This window comes from Atta cephalotes (genome assembly GCF_000143395.1).
Source record: "Atta cephalotes unplaced genomic scaffold scaffold00009, whole genome shotgun sequence".
Lineage (NCBI taxonomy): Eukaryota > Metazoa > Arthropoda > Insecta > Hymenoptera > Formicidae > Atta > Atta cephalotes.
The window spans coordinates 7,039,592-7,058,352 of NW_012130073.1; the positions used below are offsets into that span (position 1 = coordinate 7,039,592).

At 31.7% G+C, this 18,761-nt stretch overlaps 1 protein-coding gene across 1 annotated transcript in view; it reads right to left on the minus strand.

Moving 5' to 3' along the window:
- LOC105627667 (calcium-activated potassium channel slowpoke) overlaps nucleotides 1-18,761 on the minus strand; it is a 102,607-nt gene that overhangs the window by 36,651 nt on the left and 47,195 nt on the right. Inside the window, exon 6 of the mRNA XM_012208945.1 lies at nucleotides 12,733-12,824. Within this exon, the coding sequence (XP_012064335.1) occupies nucleotides 12,733-12,824 (92 nt within the window). The remainder of the gene's footprint in view (nucleotides 1-12,732; nucleotides 12,825-18,761) is intronic.

An 18,761-nucleotide genomic window follows, 5' to 3' on the forward strand; every position in this document is an offset into this window, starting at 1 on the left:
TATATATATATATATATATATATATATATATATATATATATATAATGTACATACACAAATCAATGCTAATAAGTGTTAAATACGCACGGATATACAAGCTCATTCAGTGTTAGTCACCGCTATGTATGTTAAAAACAAAACTCTCTTCTACATGTATAACTTCTACGTGCTATGTATTCATATCGATAGTGAGAGACGTATTCCTACATCTATAAGTGTCACATAACAAGTAAAACCAATTTATAAGTGGTGCCCAAAGATAATCAATGGACTCGCAAAGGAAAAATAGCGGTGTTCGACCATTCCATGCTTTATGTCATCTACTCGGTGATGTTTGACTTCATTATGAACTCAGTAGTCTTTCATATCGCGCGATTTCTCTCATCACTTATGGACCACGCAATAGGTGCTACTGGATTCAATGCGAGCCCGATACTCGAGCAGAATTACTGATTACTTTTGTTCTAAACATAAAGGGGACCGATGCCGTGTGCATATCGAGATGTGAGCATGTGTTGTGGGTATGAACTGTTGTAAGTCGTGTATCGATCGCTGCCCAATTGATGATCAAGTGAAAGTAACGCGGATTTGTCGAAAATTGGATACGCCCGTTGTATCTTGGATTGTCCACGTGAGAAAAATCATGCTCATACTTGTTCATACAATGAAAGTCGGATTCCCGTGAGTCTTCTAACGTGACGTGAAATTATTCACACAAGAGTTCCTGCGATCGTTCCGTTATTGGAGCATGTCTTTATGTAATCAGAACGTTTAATTTATTAAACACGCTTGCGATGCTATTAAGTGAAGTTGATCCAGAATCATTAAACCATAGTATCTAACGGCCAGTATCAACGAACGTCGATGAAAAACGGTGCGCAACACGGATGACACACGCTATGAAGGACGGCTAAAAATGTCAACGGTAATTTTCGCGAAGCATTTATCATCATGAAAGCTCTTCTAGGTTATTACTATCGTATATTCGCGGATACGCGTATATCATTCATCGATAGGCAAACGTCATCACGTATTTGGATCAGGTGCTCGAATGATGCGATCAGCAGCGTGTTATTGTTGTGTAGCTTCTTACGAAAGCTACGTTTGCACTAGTTGTGAATGATAGTTGAACCGAAAAGCTCTGAATTGTCTCTGATCTATGTTGTTCATTTCGGCCCACCGAGGATGTCCTCAACCAGAATCCCTGAGCTACATATGAGACCAGCAATCTCAATAACATATACACATATTTATTTAGGCAGTATATTCTTCTTCATTTTATCCTCTTTAAGGTTTACGAATACGCAAAAACGATCATTAATACTGTCTAAAACACCAAGATTATTACACTGAAGTGGTACAACATTAGATTTTATTATACATATATTATATGTACACACACACACATATATATATATATATATATATATATATATATATAATATATGCATTCAATTGTTCGGATGATGCAGGGTACATGCTGGACGTTTAACCCCTTGCACTCGGAAAGAAATACAGCTCGACATATCAAAGCGATTCGTTTAATAATAATAATAATAAGACCGTATATTGCTCCAATGTATATTGAATAATTAACTCAAGACTCGTGCAAATTTCTGTGGCTTATCAGTGCGACGTACAATTGTGCCTGCTAAGCGCAAAGTTGTCACATCCGTTTACGACAGATTGCGTTAAGTGTCTCAATTTAAATTCCCTCAAGAACAGGGTTCACGGCTGGCGCAATGATTGCGATATTAGTTAATTAAGCAGAAGCATTAAACAAACAAGTTGATCTAGACATGACACCCCTTGTTAAAATCCACTTAAGACTTGCGCGATTTATTTGCAAAACAGAAACGTAGAACGTTTCATGCAAAATTTTTAATATTATATAAATATCTCGAAATTTCAGTGAAGAAACTTCTTGCTAATTTTTTCGCGATTTTTGTTTCACGTTCTACGCTTTATGCGTATGTCAAACTGCATGACGAGCCGTATTTATTCCAAGTGCGATCAGTGTGAACAAACAAGCTAACACCAGTTGCTGAGTGAGGTGGATAGAATATGATAGTAGACGGCCAGTTGGGTCTGTTGAAGGGAAGGTTTTGCCGGAATAGGCTAGAGTTCAGGAATGTTTGGAGCGGCGGCTGCACTAAGGCCGACTGATAACTAGTGCAATGAGCTGGTACGGAAATGCGGTTTTGCGATGCTAACACTGATCTCTAAATATATAGATATAGATTGAAGGTAAGGATTCATCGGAATCGGAATTTCTTGATGAGGATGTTTATACGTGCTTCTATCAGAAGACTGCATTCACGGGAATTAGATAAGAGAGGGATCAAAAAGGAAATCAGAATGTTATATGTGCGCCCATGTACCTGTGTTAGAAAAAGTGTAACAGAGACATAACAGATAGATGCTGAAGGATAAGGTGAAAGTTACATAGACTCGTGTACGGGAGGACATTGTGGGTATAATGGCAATCGGGACTGGAATTCAAATCGGAGAAACTAATTGGTTGGTTGTGTCTCTCACCTGCGACCTCGCTCGTTCTTCAAAGTGCCGCCGTACTTGTTTCGCGTCCCGATCAGGTCAATTATCTCAGGGATACAACTGGCGAATATGGCCTACACCACGTAATAGAACAGAACATAACACTCGCATCAATACACTTGTGTGACAGGGTTGGCAGTAGTTTACTTTTGCTTTTTTTTCTTTTTACATGTATTTCGTTCGGTTGATCGATCAATAAGTCGATTTTAATTTTTCCGACGTTGTGTCGCGATGTCGGGATGATAGTAATCATTAAATGCTGGTTACACTATATGTCTTTTCATTTTTCATTAAACAATGGGAAGACAAGGGGAAGAAGATATTTGCATTTATAAAATCAGATTTAGGCTCGCGCAATTGCTATTAGAGACACGATCAGTGCTATACTGCCACGTCTCCACGAAAATTAATGATCTGTTGGATATGAAACACATTATTCATAAAAGGGCAGGGTAGGTAACTACCTATATTTGTAAATCCTACACACCTATACCTAAGCCTAATGTATACTACATGTGCCAATATGTCTCTACCTAATTTACTGAAAGATCTGTTTATGTCTATGTTTTTTCATAATATAATTTTGCGCTCAATACATTGTAGATAATCACATACCGTTCTTATTAAGAAAACTAAATAATTTTTATGTATAATCCGCTTAAAATATCTTTGATTTGTTTTAATACATTATCCTTTTTAAAATTTTTCTTTCCGAATGCATTTATATTATTTATCGTATATAAAAAAACTATGTCATTATTCGTTTTTTTAAGAAGTCAAGGAATATTATACTTATTATTTAATCAAATAAATATCGTTTATAACAAATTTTATAACAAATTAAAAAAATTAACTCGACGATTATGGAGAGCAAATTTTTAGATCTTCAAACATCAACGCGAATAAATTTATAAAAATATGTAAATAATGAAAAATTTGATATAAGCATTTTTACAAAAATTTAATGAATAAAAAAATCCAAAAATTGCCACTAAGGGTATCACAAAACATTTTTAAAATACTTTACATTTAATTACAAAAATAATATTAATTACATTTATATATATAATTACAAAATCTGTATTTTATGTTTTAATAATCAAATGAAAAATTTTACTGACATTTAAAATCAAAATTGCTTTAATTATGAATTACATTAGTTATTTAGATATGTCTTGTGTCAATAAATAAATATTAATTATTCAGTTATATTTATTCATAAATTAATTAATTTAAGTCAACCATTATCAAAATTATAAGATCATTTTCCAAATTCGCATTACATCTTCTTATTCATAGTCCCTATTTACAATGGAACAAAATGCGAACTTCTTATTAAAAACTTAGTTAGTGAGCGATGTTAGCGTCTGGTTAATGTTAATTACTCGTTCACACTAATACAAGATACAATCGACACAAGACATAATAAATGCAAGAATATAACATATATGTATTTTTGCAAAATCTCGAATGAAATATATGTACATTGTTTTAATCAGGATTAATAATGAATCAATGAAGTTATGCTACAGCACACACATTAATGTCGATCTCTTTCTTCATCCTCTAGAAGCGAGCATACGAAACGCGCGCTGTTCACGTAAATATTGTTGTATATTATAAATGGATATAATGTAAAGCTGTCCCTTATGAGCATACTCTGAAATCCTGAAAACTTATCTATAGAAGAAAGTCTATCATCGATAGACTATCCAAAATTAGATATAACATATTACGCCATATTAATGCATCAAAACATTTTCCTTATTATCTTTTATTAACGAATATCATTTACGAATATCATTTACTGCCAAATGGTAACAACAATCTCTTATTATCGGAAGTAAAAGCCAATCGACAATCTGCTGAACGAGGAAAATCTAATCGCGAGAAGCGATACGTCTGCGGCAACGAAGTCTGTGAGCGCGTAATTGCATTACAATCATCATTACGATATGTAAATTAGAACAGTTGAATAGTTCTTGCCGAAAAAAATGCCAATTTTGCGGCGGTATTCCTTGAGGTATGAGCCAGTCAACCTACGTTTCTGTACGTGTAATATGTATATGTATGTGTATTGTGCTACTTTCATCTCGCGATTTGTGGTGACGCGATAGAAGCATAATTTGCGATTGAGGCTAACCGAGGAGTGATGTTCCGAGCAGGCGTATATTCGTCGATCACCGCGCATCAATGCACATGTAATGCGTATATAACACATTGGACGTTCACAATCGCCCCGTTCTCATCCCCCTTCCTCTTTGCCTCGGTATGCGCCTGCATATGTCGCGAATACGTTACCCGCGTGTCATATGGAATGATGTGAGGTATGCTCGATGTGACCCCAAGCTAGACTACCTGTATGTCCGCAACAGGAATCATGAGTTGGCGCTTTACGACGAATGACGGGGAAGACGAAACCGTAGATCCGATCAATTTTTCATTCGCGCGTCCCGGTCAAAAGGTCATAGACGCGCACGTTCCATTGCACGTCCGCTCGATATTTTTACCGTGACGGCGACAATAAAATCCGTTATCTCGGACAAGGTGGCATAATTGAGTCCACATGTACGCTACCGTATCGCTTGTATGTATATCGCTCCTGCAAGTGAGTCAAACTAAATTGAAAAAAATTTACGAAATTGAATTTATTGAAATGAATTTACTAAGATAAATTTACGAAGATAAATACACTACGGAAATAGAAATTATAGTTTTCATATTTTCAGATTGATTCCTATTTTCTATTATATTATTATTAACCTCATTCATCTCAAAAATGATGCAACTAAAAAATTGTGTTATTTATTACAAAAAAATGAGTTAAACAAACATTATTCTATCAATCGTCAAAAGTAAACTAATTTAACTTTACTTAACTTAAAAAATGATAACTAAAAAAGATTTTAATTAAGAAACAAAAATGACAAAAATGACATTTCATCATGTTAAAAATATATTCTTTTATTCAGTATTATTAGTCAATAACTTTCTTCTTTAAAATTAAAAATAATGTTTTTCCTTTTCTGATGGGAAATCTAATTTTTTAATTGTGTTATTTTTGAAGTAAGAGAGCGATGTAATTAAATATTACGATAAAAACCGTTCGTATTGCTTGTTAATTTTTAAAAGCTTCGTCAAGTGATTTTGTAGGATCATTTTAATTAGATTCTCAAAAAGATATATTATCAAATATTTTGTTTAATTTTCATTAGAAGCAGTAGAAATTATCTCTTCGCCGGGTTACGTCGTTCTGCGCCACAAATGAATATAGCGTTGTGTGTCGCAGTTAATCGTGCACAATTTCTACTGATAGAATCCCTAAAAACAGCAGTTGTACCTATGTCTGCACCTGCTACTGCGCTATTTTAAATGTCAAAAACCGTGTATGTGTTTGTATATTAAGCCAAGAGGAAATATCGCGATTGAACCGGAGACGACCGCTCTCCTCGCTCACGCATCGAACGAGAGAGGGTTGTTCTCCCTCTCTAAAGGCCATTCCGTATTAGGGGATCGATCGCCTTTCGACAATCTACAAACTAACCAGAACACTATCGCATGCCACCAAAGAAACTCAATGTGGAAGAGAGCTTGGAATAGATAGATGGGTAAATAGATAGATAGACAAAGAGGAAGAACGAGAGAGAAATTAACAGAAAAAGAGAGGTATCCACGATTTGCTCTCTTTTTGGAAAAGGAATTTAACCGAATGTGATTGAATTTCCTTCGTTCATATAGGAAAAGTAATATTGCTCCCGTATTATTATAACGTCGCGTTGACGATTTATTTTGAAGATATTAAATACAGTCTTATGTCGAGAAATATCAACATTATCCGCAACTCGCTGCTTCACGTATTTTTTTTCCACGTATTTTAATCATTTGGTATTTATGATAAATTGTTGGAAAATCTGTAACATGTATTCAATACGTGATGCTGCATAAAAACAATTATATTCCTTAAGGGACAATTTGCTCTAGATAGCATAAATAAATGTTTTGCTCGTTTATCTCAAGCAAATGTTACTGCGTACGTAACTAAATCTAGATAGAGGTTCAACTAACAAAAAAGCATGTTTTATAGAAAAATGTCAATACAGACTTTACTGGATAAAAATCAAAAAGAAATATGTGTAATCTGTCACGTCGCTGCGCGAATTAATAAAATATATCTTAAAATCTATTTCACTGCGTGAACTTTATAAATAGGAAAATAATTGTTTAAATAAGGCAAACGTTTTCGTTTTTTGTTCCATAACTAATGATATTACAATGTATACAGAATATTGAACGAAAGAGAAAAGATATATGTTTCGTTAATATAATAAACACGTATACAATATTCTAATTGCCTGACAGACAAAAAGCTAAAATTGTCTGCATTGACATGTAGCTCGAGCATTTTACGGTCAACTAGTTGTCATATGTTGATACCAACATCATCCACGCGTGCAGAAAACTATAACGTCATTATAGTTGACATTCATCATTGATATTGTTCGTATAATGCAGTATAATATACGTGTAATGTGAAAATAAATAAAATGGCGCGACCGTGTCGACGTGCGTCCGCGCTAGCTAATCTACACGGTAACTAGATTACCGAGACACATTATGCACGCGATGTAAGCTCTTCACTCAGGTAACCACTCCAACCTACCTCTAATCTCGTTGTAACGGAAAGCAAACCCGTGCGCCCAATGCGAAAAATATGTACATATCGTTAAGCGCCACAGTGGGGAAGAAAAAGGTGATACATAATGTAAAAGCAAAGATAACTATTTTAGTAAAGATACGAATACAGATAAGAATCTCTTATCTGTCCCGTGATACTCGAAGCATATCCGACGACTTAACAAAAGGAGGAGAACGAACTATCTTTCGTAACCGTGCGATAAGGCAATATTATAATATATAAATATCTTTAGATATGTAATATATAGAAAGAGAGAAAGAGAGAAGGAAAGAAAGATGCAACAATTAATAATTCGTCTCTACTAACGTGTGTATGTATAAAAAACGCGTGTGTTTCTCTTTCCACAAAAAATCCAAGCATATCAGTATATATTACCAAGATATCTGCTAATTAATAAAAAGTGGGTAAGAAAAGCGGTGAAAATAGGGCGTGTTAAAGAAATGGTGAGATAAAAGTGAATAAAAAGAGGAAAAGTGGTTCGAGAAATTTGAAATTTCTTTAATAACCACATAGATCCATATATGTGATCCGAAAGGGTTGGAATAAAGAAGGAGTAGATTTGCTAATCGAAGAGTCATCACAGATAGCGAGAGTGGTCCCGTTTGCCTAAATGTATTATGAAAGCCCGATGAAACGATATATTTCTTTTTTCTCTCACTTTTTTTTATCGAAAAAAAATGGAGTCTCGCGCATAATGTTCGGTCTTATCTCGCTTCCTCCGCATGAGAATAAACAATATCAATTAGTTTTGTCGAAGTAAGACTAGCAAAAAGTCTACAAAAAATATAAAATCCGCAAATTCATAGTCGGAGAACTGGGTCGCGCGCACCAACAACGGCGCAATCATTAAAATACACGGATACCATATTTATCCAGCTTCTATCATCTATATTTTCTCGCGCTAAACTTTTTCGCTGGTACGATAACGAAATGAGAAAATGGAGAACACGTTTATAATACTAGAGATTTATCTTACGAATTATTTTGCTCCCGTTCTCCCTCCCGATAAAAGTGTCTCTAATTGCGAATCGCAGCGATAATATGACAATATCGGTAAATCGTAATCGGGGAAATTGTGATCGCCGCATTACGAGACCACCCGCTATCCCAGGGTGATTTCGCTACTTCTCGTATCTATGTGACTACTGTGGGGATAACACGGGGGCTAATTTCAAGGGTTTGTTTCATGGCTGGCTTCCACGTAGGTGGATTTCTGGGGTACCTGCGTCCACGCTCGCGGCTGTACTGGCCACCGTACTTGCTGCGATTCGCGGCGAGCTCCGTGATCTCTGGGATCCAGCTGGCGAACACCGCCTACACACCCACAATCATCCGTTGCCGTCAGAACAGACCCCTATCTTGAATTTTTTATATTTGTTTTTTTTGTTTTCTTTCTTTTTGTTCGTTCGTATTCCAGTTTAACTATATAAGTTCTGATCGCTTATAGTCAAGTGATAGAGCATCACAAATCGCGAGACTGAAGATGACAGGTATGATCAATCAACTGAGACGCGATTAGAATTATAGTACAATGCTTTTTCAAAGCTGATGTGTATTTTGTATGATTAAATTGATGTGTGAATTTTTTCAATAGTAATAGTGCAAATAGTTCTTAATACAAAATCGAATATTTTTTAAATTATTATCTTAATGGTAAAAGTGTTTCTAAGATGTATTATATATTTTCTTAATGTTAATTATCAAATTCATTTTTAAAGAAAGTATACAATTATATCTTTATTAGTGTGAGAATATTATTTTACACTAAATTGAAATTGTAAAATATTAAAACAATTGTGTATTCGAATCGAATTTTAAGTTATAAAAATCATAAATTATAACGAACAAAGAAACTATAAAACTATAAAAACAGAAAATTTGAAAAGATACATTATATTTTTATTTTCCAGTTTTCAGTTGTTTCTAAATTGTTCAAAATGCTATCTATTTCTAGCAATTGTCAATTGACAAAGTACGTTTTGAATATTTTGAAACAAACTATATATAACTTTTCTTCGTTAAATAAATCAGATCAATTAAAAAAATTTATTCAAATAATATTAATAAAAAATTTTTATATAATCATGACCTTTATTAATTAACAGTTCTCTTGAATCCCGAGAAATCTTTTTTAATAAAGTTATATTCATTTACGCAATTCAATTTTTTTATAGTCGCTACACAACAGTATTTTAAAAAAACATGAAGATTTCTTGTTGTGTAATTATCTATAATAATCACTTCTCTTCAATCAATTTTTTAACATATTTATTAACAAATAAAATTGCTAATGATAAGATTGTCGATTTTAACACAAAATGTGAAATATATTTACTTATCATGGTAATATGTCAACAATGCGATAAACAACAATGCAATACAAGTGCATAATAATGATATTCTAACTTACACTATCCTTCCCCCGTTTTTATATCATTATGTATATTATAACTTATTCAAATTTTTCAACAAAAATAAACCGTAAAATGTTTGTTAAAATGCGATGATACATCTTTCACTTCGAGTCTTCAATTAATATTCAAAACTAATATCATTGAAGTGAAGAGAAAAAAAATTTTAATTATTTATACTAGCTGAACTCTAAATAATTTAAGCAAAAAATTAATAAATGCGAATAGCGAGTATATTGTGCCAATAGTAGCTCATAACTAGATTATATCTATGAATGATGAAATTGCATAAACTGCGCGTTATTAGATTATTAATGCGCATTATAAAGAAATCAAGTGTCTCATTCCGCGAAGAATAACAATTTATCTCTAATTTTGTGAAATGATGCGGGTTAAGTCAATATGTCAATGAAGCACAGTGCCGTTAGTTCCTTGTTCTATAAAAAAACATGCGTCATAATTCTAGAATTATGCCACTGTTAAGAAATCAAATAGTTAGTTAACTTCAATCATTTTGCGCATCTCTTATTACAAGGAGAAAAAAAACAAGTGTTGTCATCATTGCGCGAAGTATTAATAAAAATGAATTTAATAGCATGCAAACTATTATAGCATATGATGCCGGCAATTTCGAGCAATTAGCACCATTTTGAACATGGCATCGCCTACTTTTGAAATGGGTACCAAAGAATACGGCATTGAAGACTAAAGGACTAATTTTCATCTAACTTCCTTATTTTGGGAAGAGTCGGGAAGATAAATAAAAATTAGGATTTCTAAAGTGTGATTCGCGATTAGTTGCGTTCTGCAGTGATTAAGTGTATATATATATATATATATGTTTACGTATCTTTCGAATAAAACAAATGGTCAAATCATGCAATACGATTTATGCATAATTTAAAGCAATAAAATTACATCTTCGATAATTTATGAATAATATATTATATTATCAAATCTATTGCAATCGTTTTACATGATTTGATAATTATGTATTTAATATAAGAGTTTTACTGAACATTTGAATTAATGTAGTGTAATATAATAAATAATAAGTAATTGTATTTCTGTATATGTTCTCATATATTGAAGGTAGCAGACTAAAATGGCAAACATGTAACTTGTTAAGAAAATATGTTTTTGATATATAATAGTTAATGTAATAGCGAAGAAGCTTGATGGAGTTAGAAAAAAACAATCGTTTATTAGTTAAAATAATCAGATATAAAATATCCTTAAAATTTTTTAACTTTAATTATTTTAAAAATATGCAAAAATTTTATCACTCTTAGAGATTAAACTCTAAAAATGCGATATAAATTCCATCAAACTATTTTCGCTCACATCACCGTATGATCCATATTTATATAATATCATCTTATGTATTATTTATATTAATATTATACCAATACGGATGTTTGTTATTTCGTGCTGTTGAAGTAGAACGATAATTAATACATGATGAATAAAATCATTTCTGTCGATAGTACAAAACACATGCATGTGACAAAACTTACTAAGCATAACTGTCTTTCTCATTTTGAACTTACATGTAGTTGTAGTTAGAATACATTTTTTTGTTAATTTGGCATCTCACGGTGAAAGGTCATTATATTCAGAATTTCAGATCATCATCAATAAGAATTAATTACGTGCACTTAAGTAATTCTAACAATTTGAACATCCAGAGATTTGTAAATTTAAAAAAAAATTAATAACTCAAAAAATACTTAGAAACATAAATGGAAATTAAAATTATACAATTATATTCTTCGCAATTATAATTGTCGGGAACATGTATATTATTTAAAATTATCAAAAAATAAAACAAAAATTAGCTCATTGAGATATACGTCAATAAATATATCTACTCTATGTGAATTAATTTCAAAATATATAAAACGGAAGATCAGATTCAAGGTAATAGCATTGATATTTATTACTGGTTACGCGTGTACCGATTTACGGCTCAGCTGTGCTTTATCGGCTTTAATTCGAGATGGCTACTTGGACTAATACCAAAAAATAAAATCTACTTTTGGTCGTCGCAGATGGCTCAACATTTACCTGGTCACGGGTAACCGTGACCTCCATTCAACGTGACGATAATAATAAAATCGGTCGCGACTCTTACGATGGTCACACACATGCAGCTATAATCCTCTTCAATATCTGAACTGATTTTGCAATTGCTATTTTTTCGATATAACATTAACAATTCTATATTTATTTCAATTATTATAAATGTTTAAGGTAATTTTAAATTTGAAAAATATTAAATATTTTCAACATTTATGAAACAAATAGCACAGTTTATTCCATCTTTGTATATTACGTAATATTAAATTCCTAATTTTTAATATCTACTATTTTAAAATCGTTTCACTCAAATATACGTTATGCCATCCGTTTGCTGTAATAAAAATAATAAAATATAAATAAAGAGAATGCATATTTGTAATTCGCAAATCATACATTTTAATTACGCTTTTCAGCACGCGCAAAAATACATTTCGATACCGTTACACGAGCAAATATGCAGCAACCGAATATCGAGATTTTCGATTCCAAACGTTTCCACCTTTTTGAAATGAAACACTACTCCGTGTCCATCGTGAAATTTTTTCTTCCTTGTTTTATTCAACCTTCCACCGTGAACGAGAGTTATTTAATTCATTGGGAAATGAAAGGAATGCCAACGACGATTATATACCACGCGCTCGCGCGGTCGTTATACTCCCGTCAAGTCTATATTTCCAACTGCTGTAAATTTTCATGCATTCATCATGAGTTCTCGAGCTCTTGACGTTCTGCATTAATTTAGAACGATGATGGAACGGTGATGAACGTTACCGCAACGGCAAACGTGTATACAAGTGCACGCGTGCAAATTGCACATCGTGTGCATTTATGTGTGTATACGTGCGTGATTTTGTGTATATTGTAAATGTAAATTCATTAATTCTTACGAGTAAGTATAAGTATATACATAGACATACTGGAAGAGGAAAAGCAAAATTAATAGACAATAGACAGAGGGTTTGTAGGACATAAATTTGATAGTAATACCTCTTTCCATGCTCCCGCTTGTATTCGCCGCTGTACTTGGACCTACTGCCTACGAGCTCTATTATCTCGGGTATGCTACTAGCAAAAATTGCCTGCAAATAGAAATCATAACTGGAAAACACTATGCGACTACGGATCGTTGAGAAAGCAAACTGGGTCACCTATGTACGGTTGCATTTAACAGCAGTGCTTTCACGCCATATTATGGCATAAGTTGGGTGCGTGTTTCGCATCGGGAAACAACGTGGAGAAGAAAGGAGAAACACAGGCGAAAACAGGAGAAAAATGTGATTGACTGAGCAATAATCTACGTTCTACGTTTCGTGTTTAGAAATTGTGCTTGAAAAATATGTGCTTAAAAATATGATATGAAAATTGCTTTTAAATATATCAATATCATAGAACGTGTCTTGGATCGATGCATAGAGAATAAAGTGTAAAAAAAGAGTACTTTGCGCTGACAATTATTAATAAAACTTTCATTTAATAACAACAAATTTATCGAAATACTCCATTTTTTTACTGTACTTGTGAAATATTAAATAAAAAAGTTAAAATGTCTATAATTATACGCAAAAAATTGCGTACAAATATGTATTTTTTGTTAATTCTAAAAAGGATCAATTTATGTTATAATGTATGCAATAATTAATTGATAATTGTTAAGAACACGGATATATTTATAAAAAAAATCGTATTTAATTTTTTATAAGTATAATCTGATTTTATATTCTATTTATATTATTGATTTAAGTTTAATAAATTTATTAATGAATTTATTAATGAATAAGTAACATATATTTATTTTAATATAAATATATCATATCTAGTAATATATAATTTTTTTGCTGCATTTCAATACAAGCAAAAATTCCATAGAATGAATTCAAAATTAATTTTAAAAATTCAATAATTATATAGTGAATTATTTTTTATCATAATTTTGTCTTGTGCCAAAGAGATTTTATTATTATTATATTATACATCGGTATACTTACATCACGAAGATTTTGATGCAACCGTGTATAGAATTATCCAGTGTGTATGTTTCAAGTTTATATTTGTGAATGTATATACTTGTCTGCAGTATATTAATATTTAAATGTGTGAGCACATAAATAAAAGCAGTATAGTAAGCAAGAAAAAAAATAAAAAGTACAAAAAATAGTAGAAGTGTATTAAAAATAATTAAGATCACTATTTCTAAATTTATAATAAAGACAAATTTTCTAATTTTTATCGCTTAATAACAAAATCATATAATTAATACTCTTACAATATTATTGTATAATTTGACTTGTTAGTATATTGCTTATTTTATTAAGTTGCGTATTTTTTACTAAATTTAAACTCATTCTCTCTATATTATATATTTTCAAAAATCTAATAAAATAAGGATAATATTTAATACTAATCTTGTAATCTTTTTGTTGTTATAGAATAAACATTACATAAGATATCAAATAATATAATTTATAACAATTAGAAATTGAAAAGCAGATATGTAAAAAAGATGCAAGCGCTTTCGGTGAACGGAAGCAGAAAGGAAATTCAACAAATCGATCTTGCTTCATGCGCGTGTAAAATGAAGGAAGCGCTATTATGTAAATCGTCTATAATGCCGGATGCTATGAGAAAGATATGATCCATCACAAACGATCGATAAGGTCGTGCCGTGTCACGTCACGCCACGTAATTTGCCATTAATATAGGCGCTGAAAGTGATTCGCGACTGGGCGTTTGTGTCGCGAGCTTTATAGACCGCTTTATTTACCAGGCAACTAAAGACACTGCGATCAACGAAATTATCGTAAGAGATAGAACAGCGAAAGAGAAGTGTGTTGACACTTTGCGTTCGACATAATGTACGCTCTCAAGAAACAGCCAGGGATATATAGATATCCTGTAAGTAGCATGACGAAGCAGCGAATTACGACCAGCGATCACTTCGTTGTACGACAAGTATGCGATGAAGTGAGAACTCCCGTACCAGAGCTCAGAACTTCAAAGATACTTAATGATATCACGTATTCTGGAATTTAGTAAACAGTATCTATTAATGTGCAATCCCACGTAATAATTAACAATTACTCTGCGAATATAATTGTAAATGTATTATTTTATAATAATAAATTAAGGAAGAGAAAGATAATTATTTATACTTGAAAATAAAAATTTAATTCAAACTTGCATGGGCCTTGTAAATAATAATTTATTTGCTGGAGTTTGTAACCGAATGGCTTATGGACATTAATAATAAAGGACGTAACACAAACAGTGATAATAAATTAACTTGATGACCCACAATTTACGAGCAAAATTCTGTATGAATGCACTTGAATACTTCGTTCATTTGATACATCATTCTAGTTGTTTAAAATTATATTGGAGCTGATTGTAAGCGTAAATTAGAATACGCATGTACCATTTGCAATTATCTCTGTTATATTACTGGAAATCAGGTTTATAAATTTTAAAACAAGAATATTCAATATAATTAGTTCAAATAACCGTAATTGTTCTCGTCAAAAGATATTTTTCACTCTGATAAATGCATTAACAATACATTATTTAAATAGTTAAAAAAATATTAATTTATTTTAAAGCTAACATAAATCGCGCGTATATTATAACTGTAAAATATAGTAAACTGTAAAATATAGTTTTCTTTTCTTTGTAATCTTGAAAAAACATAGTCTTTTCTTTCCATCTCTTTATGCAGTCGGAGACAATGCCAACTTCATTTTTATGTTACTTTTAGGTACTCGCGACCGGGACCGAACTCGCAATGAACTAGGAGTCTATCGATCTTTTAAGCTTGTCGGTTTCTTTAAGCTGAGTTGGTTTAATTTACGGTCGCACGTCTAATTTCGGATTTATTACCGCTCGTGTCTACGGAATATTATACTGAGTTCGGTTAAAAGTCCTCGCCCGTCGCACATTATACAGAAACACGTGATATCATACTTTCAGATGAATGCCAAAGCATTTTGAAAATATTCCAAAAGAACCTTCCCTTTTATGTTATAAGGACGTGATTTTTCATTTCCAACTGACTTATCGACAGACCAACGATTCGGTTACAAATCTCTTGATGCAATACTCAAAAGTATGGACAGGATATACCACATGTTCTCCAACATACTCGATATATCTCTCATAATGGATGTACAAATTTACATTAACTTGTATATGTAAGATGCATAAAATAAAAAATATCTACGTAACATAAGTTAATGATTTATAAATTTACAAAATGCAATAATGTTTAATGTTTTATTAAATTAAAAATTTATAAAAAAATTTATCTTTATTATTAATTTAACTTTACATAATTTGTTTAAATAAAATATTTGTTAGATAAAGAACTATGTCTTACATTAAATTTGATTCAAATAATCAAAAATATCTGATGGGAAAATGATGTAATTTTTGTTCTGTTTGTCTTTGTATTCTACAAAGACAACATAATTCAATTTTTTTATTACCATTAGAATACTACCAATTTGAACGAGTAAAGTTAATCGCGCGGATTCTCCATTTCGAGGACTGTCCTCTAACCAAGTTTACAACGCACCATTTAAAATCGATAAAAAGACAAAGTGGCATCTCCTGTCCCGTAATACAATAAAACTATATTATTTTGTGTAGCTTTCGTTCTTTATCGATTGCGAGAGCGAAAACGAAGTGAACGTTCCTGTAATAGCGAAATGGATGAACATTACTTCGATTAAATCTCACGTTTATCCTTGATATCTCAAATGTCACTAATGAGAATATTATAAGGCAATTCGAAAAAATAAAGTTCAACCGATCAGAATAATATCTTACGTCACAATATGAGCAGCGTATCGCAGAAAATATATACAGACAGAATGTGAAAGTCAAAAATCAAGCGCGTACAAACATCAATATTTTGTCGATGTCATTGACGTCGTGCTCTTCGAGAGAGATACGATAAAGTTAATATACAAATTTGTAGTATAATAATAATAATAATAATAATAAGAACCTCGAATCACTGTAAATAGAAAATTGATCATATTTTTCTGTGAATTATCTTATATTTTTTCAAATTCGATTACTTTGAACTCATCTAATCAAATGTAATATCGCGACGTAAAAAAATAAAGAAGTAATCCCGCGAAGTTTTCATTTTAAACCTTTTTCAAAGTATTACAAATAAAAATAATTATTTGATCGATTCTCTTAAATCTCAATTACAAAATAATTACGAGATTATTCGATTTTTACATTAATTGTACAAATATTTATGAAAAAAAATATAAAAATAAGAATTGAAATATTTAAATAACTCTGTTAAACTTTTCTGTTCTAATAAGAGCATTATTCATGAGTTTTATCCGTGTACTTTAAGTTGTTATTTTAGTAAAAGAACAAAATTTGTGAAGTTTCATAGTTTCAAGTTTCGAGGCTCCTCGTGTATGTAATAAAAGTCCTTTCAATATTCTCTATGTCGTGAAAAAAATAAGTTCGCAGTATACATCGCAGCGTTCGCATGACAAGCCGAATCGATTGTACCCGAATAATCGATTCGTCGCATTATAGCTACAAATGACTCTTAGATCGAAGAGAAAAGATAGACAGTGGCTGTAGCAAAACTCGTAGAACCAATTTAAGCCGTAAGATAGAGAGAAAGAGAGAGAAAGGAAGAGACAGAGAAAGAGAGAAAGAGAAAAAAAGAGAAATATATGCTTTCAATAGCTACGATGTGTCGTACAAATACGCATAACCGCAATTACTTTTTTCATCATCTCATGTAATATCGAAATCAGGAGGCTCGAGCGCTCGCAATTATAACAAATTAATTTAATGCGAAATATACTTTGATATAAGCGAAATGTTGATTATGCTAAATGCTTCAGCTGCGTTTTATAGCTTTAAAGTTATATTTATTTTATTTAATAAATTTTTGTAATAAAACTTGAAACTTTTGCGACGAAAACCAGAGTAATATCGAAAAAATTGTTTTAATAAAACGAATTAATTTACGTACTAGCTGTTATAACTTTTGCAATCGTCGATTATTAAAACGGATCGTGTTCACAAAATAATTCGATTACAATGCGCGGACAGAAAATGTCTTCAATTCTACGTGTACAAAACTCTATCATTTGAAAGATACTTGAAACAGTCTCTATGCATTCTGACAATTTATTTTATTAAGCTTTTTCTAAAGTTATAAAATATGAGCGAGATAGTATGAAAATTATATAAAGTCGTCGAAATCCATTATAATTTTTATTACTGAGATTGTGCTTTCAATAATTCTATCAATATTTTATTGACAACGCAGAATGTTTCAGAAAATTCTTTTTTAAGAAAATTTAATATTCAGAATTACAAATAAAATTATATTCAATATTGGAGATAAAAGATTTTTCTTTCGCGCTTGAACTGCTTGTATGCAAGCTGTCAGAAGAGGAGATATTGATTAAATGTAATCTTCTTGTTTTGATAATAATTTATCCTGCAAAACTTTGACAACATTGTGAAATTTTGTACTCTTTTTATTAAATTATAGATACTTATATTATTTACTTGTTTAAGATAATTGATGAGATTTTCAAAACTTTTCGTTTAATTGTTTTATGTGATTTATAGATAATTTTATTACAACAATCTGACATATCATGATGATTCCGATAAATTTATAACATATAATAAGGATATTGAGACAAAGGTAGCCAATATATTTGTCTTCTCGTCACTACTGTCATAGCTAAAATTTCGAATTAGTTGATCCAAATTATCGCTAACTACTTCACATAACAATGGAAATTTTTTTCTACATTTTTTTCACACACACACACACACACACACACACACACACACACACACACACACACACACACACACACACACACACACACACACACACACACACACACACGACACACACACACACACACACACACACACACACACACACACACACACACGACACACACACACACACACACACACACACACACACACACACAACCANACACACACACACACACACA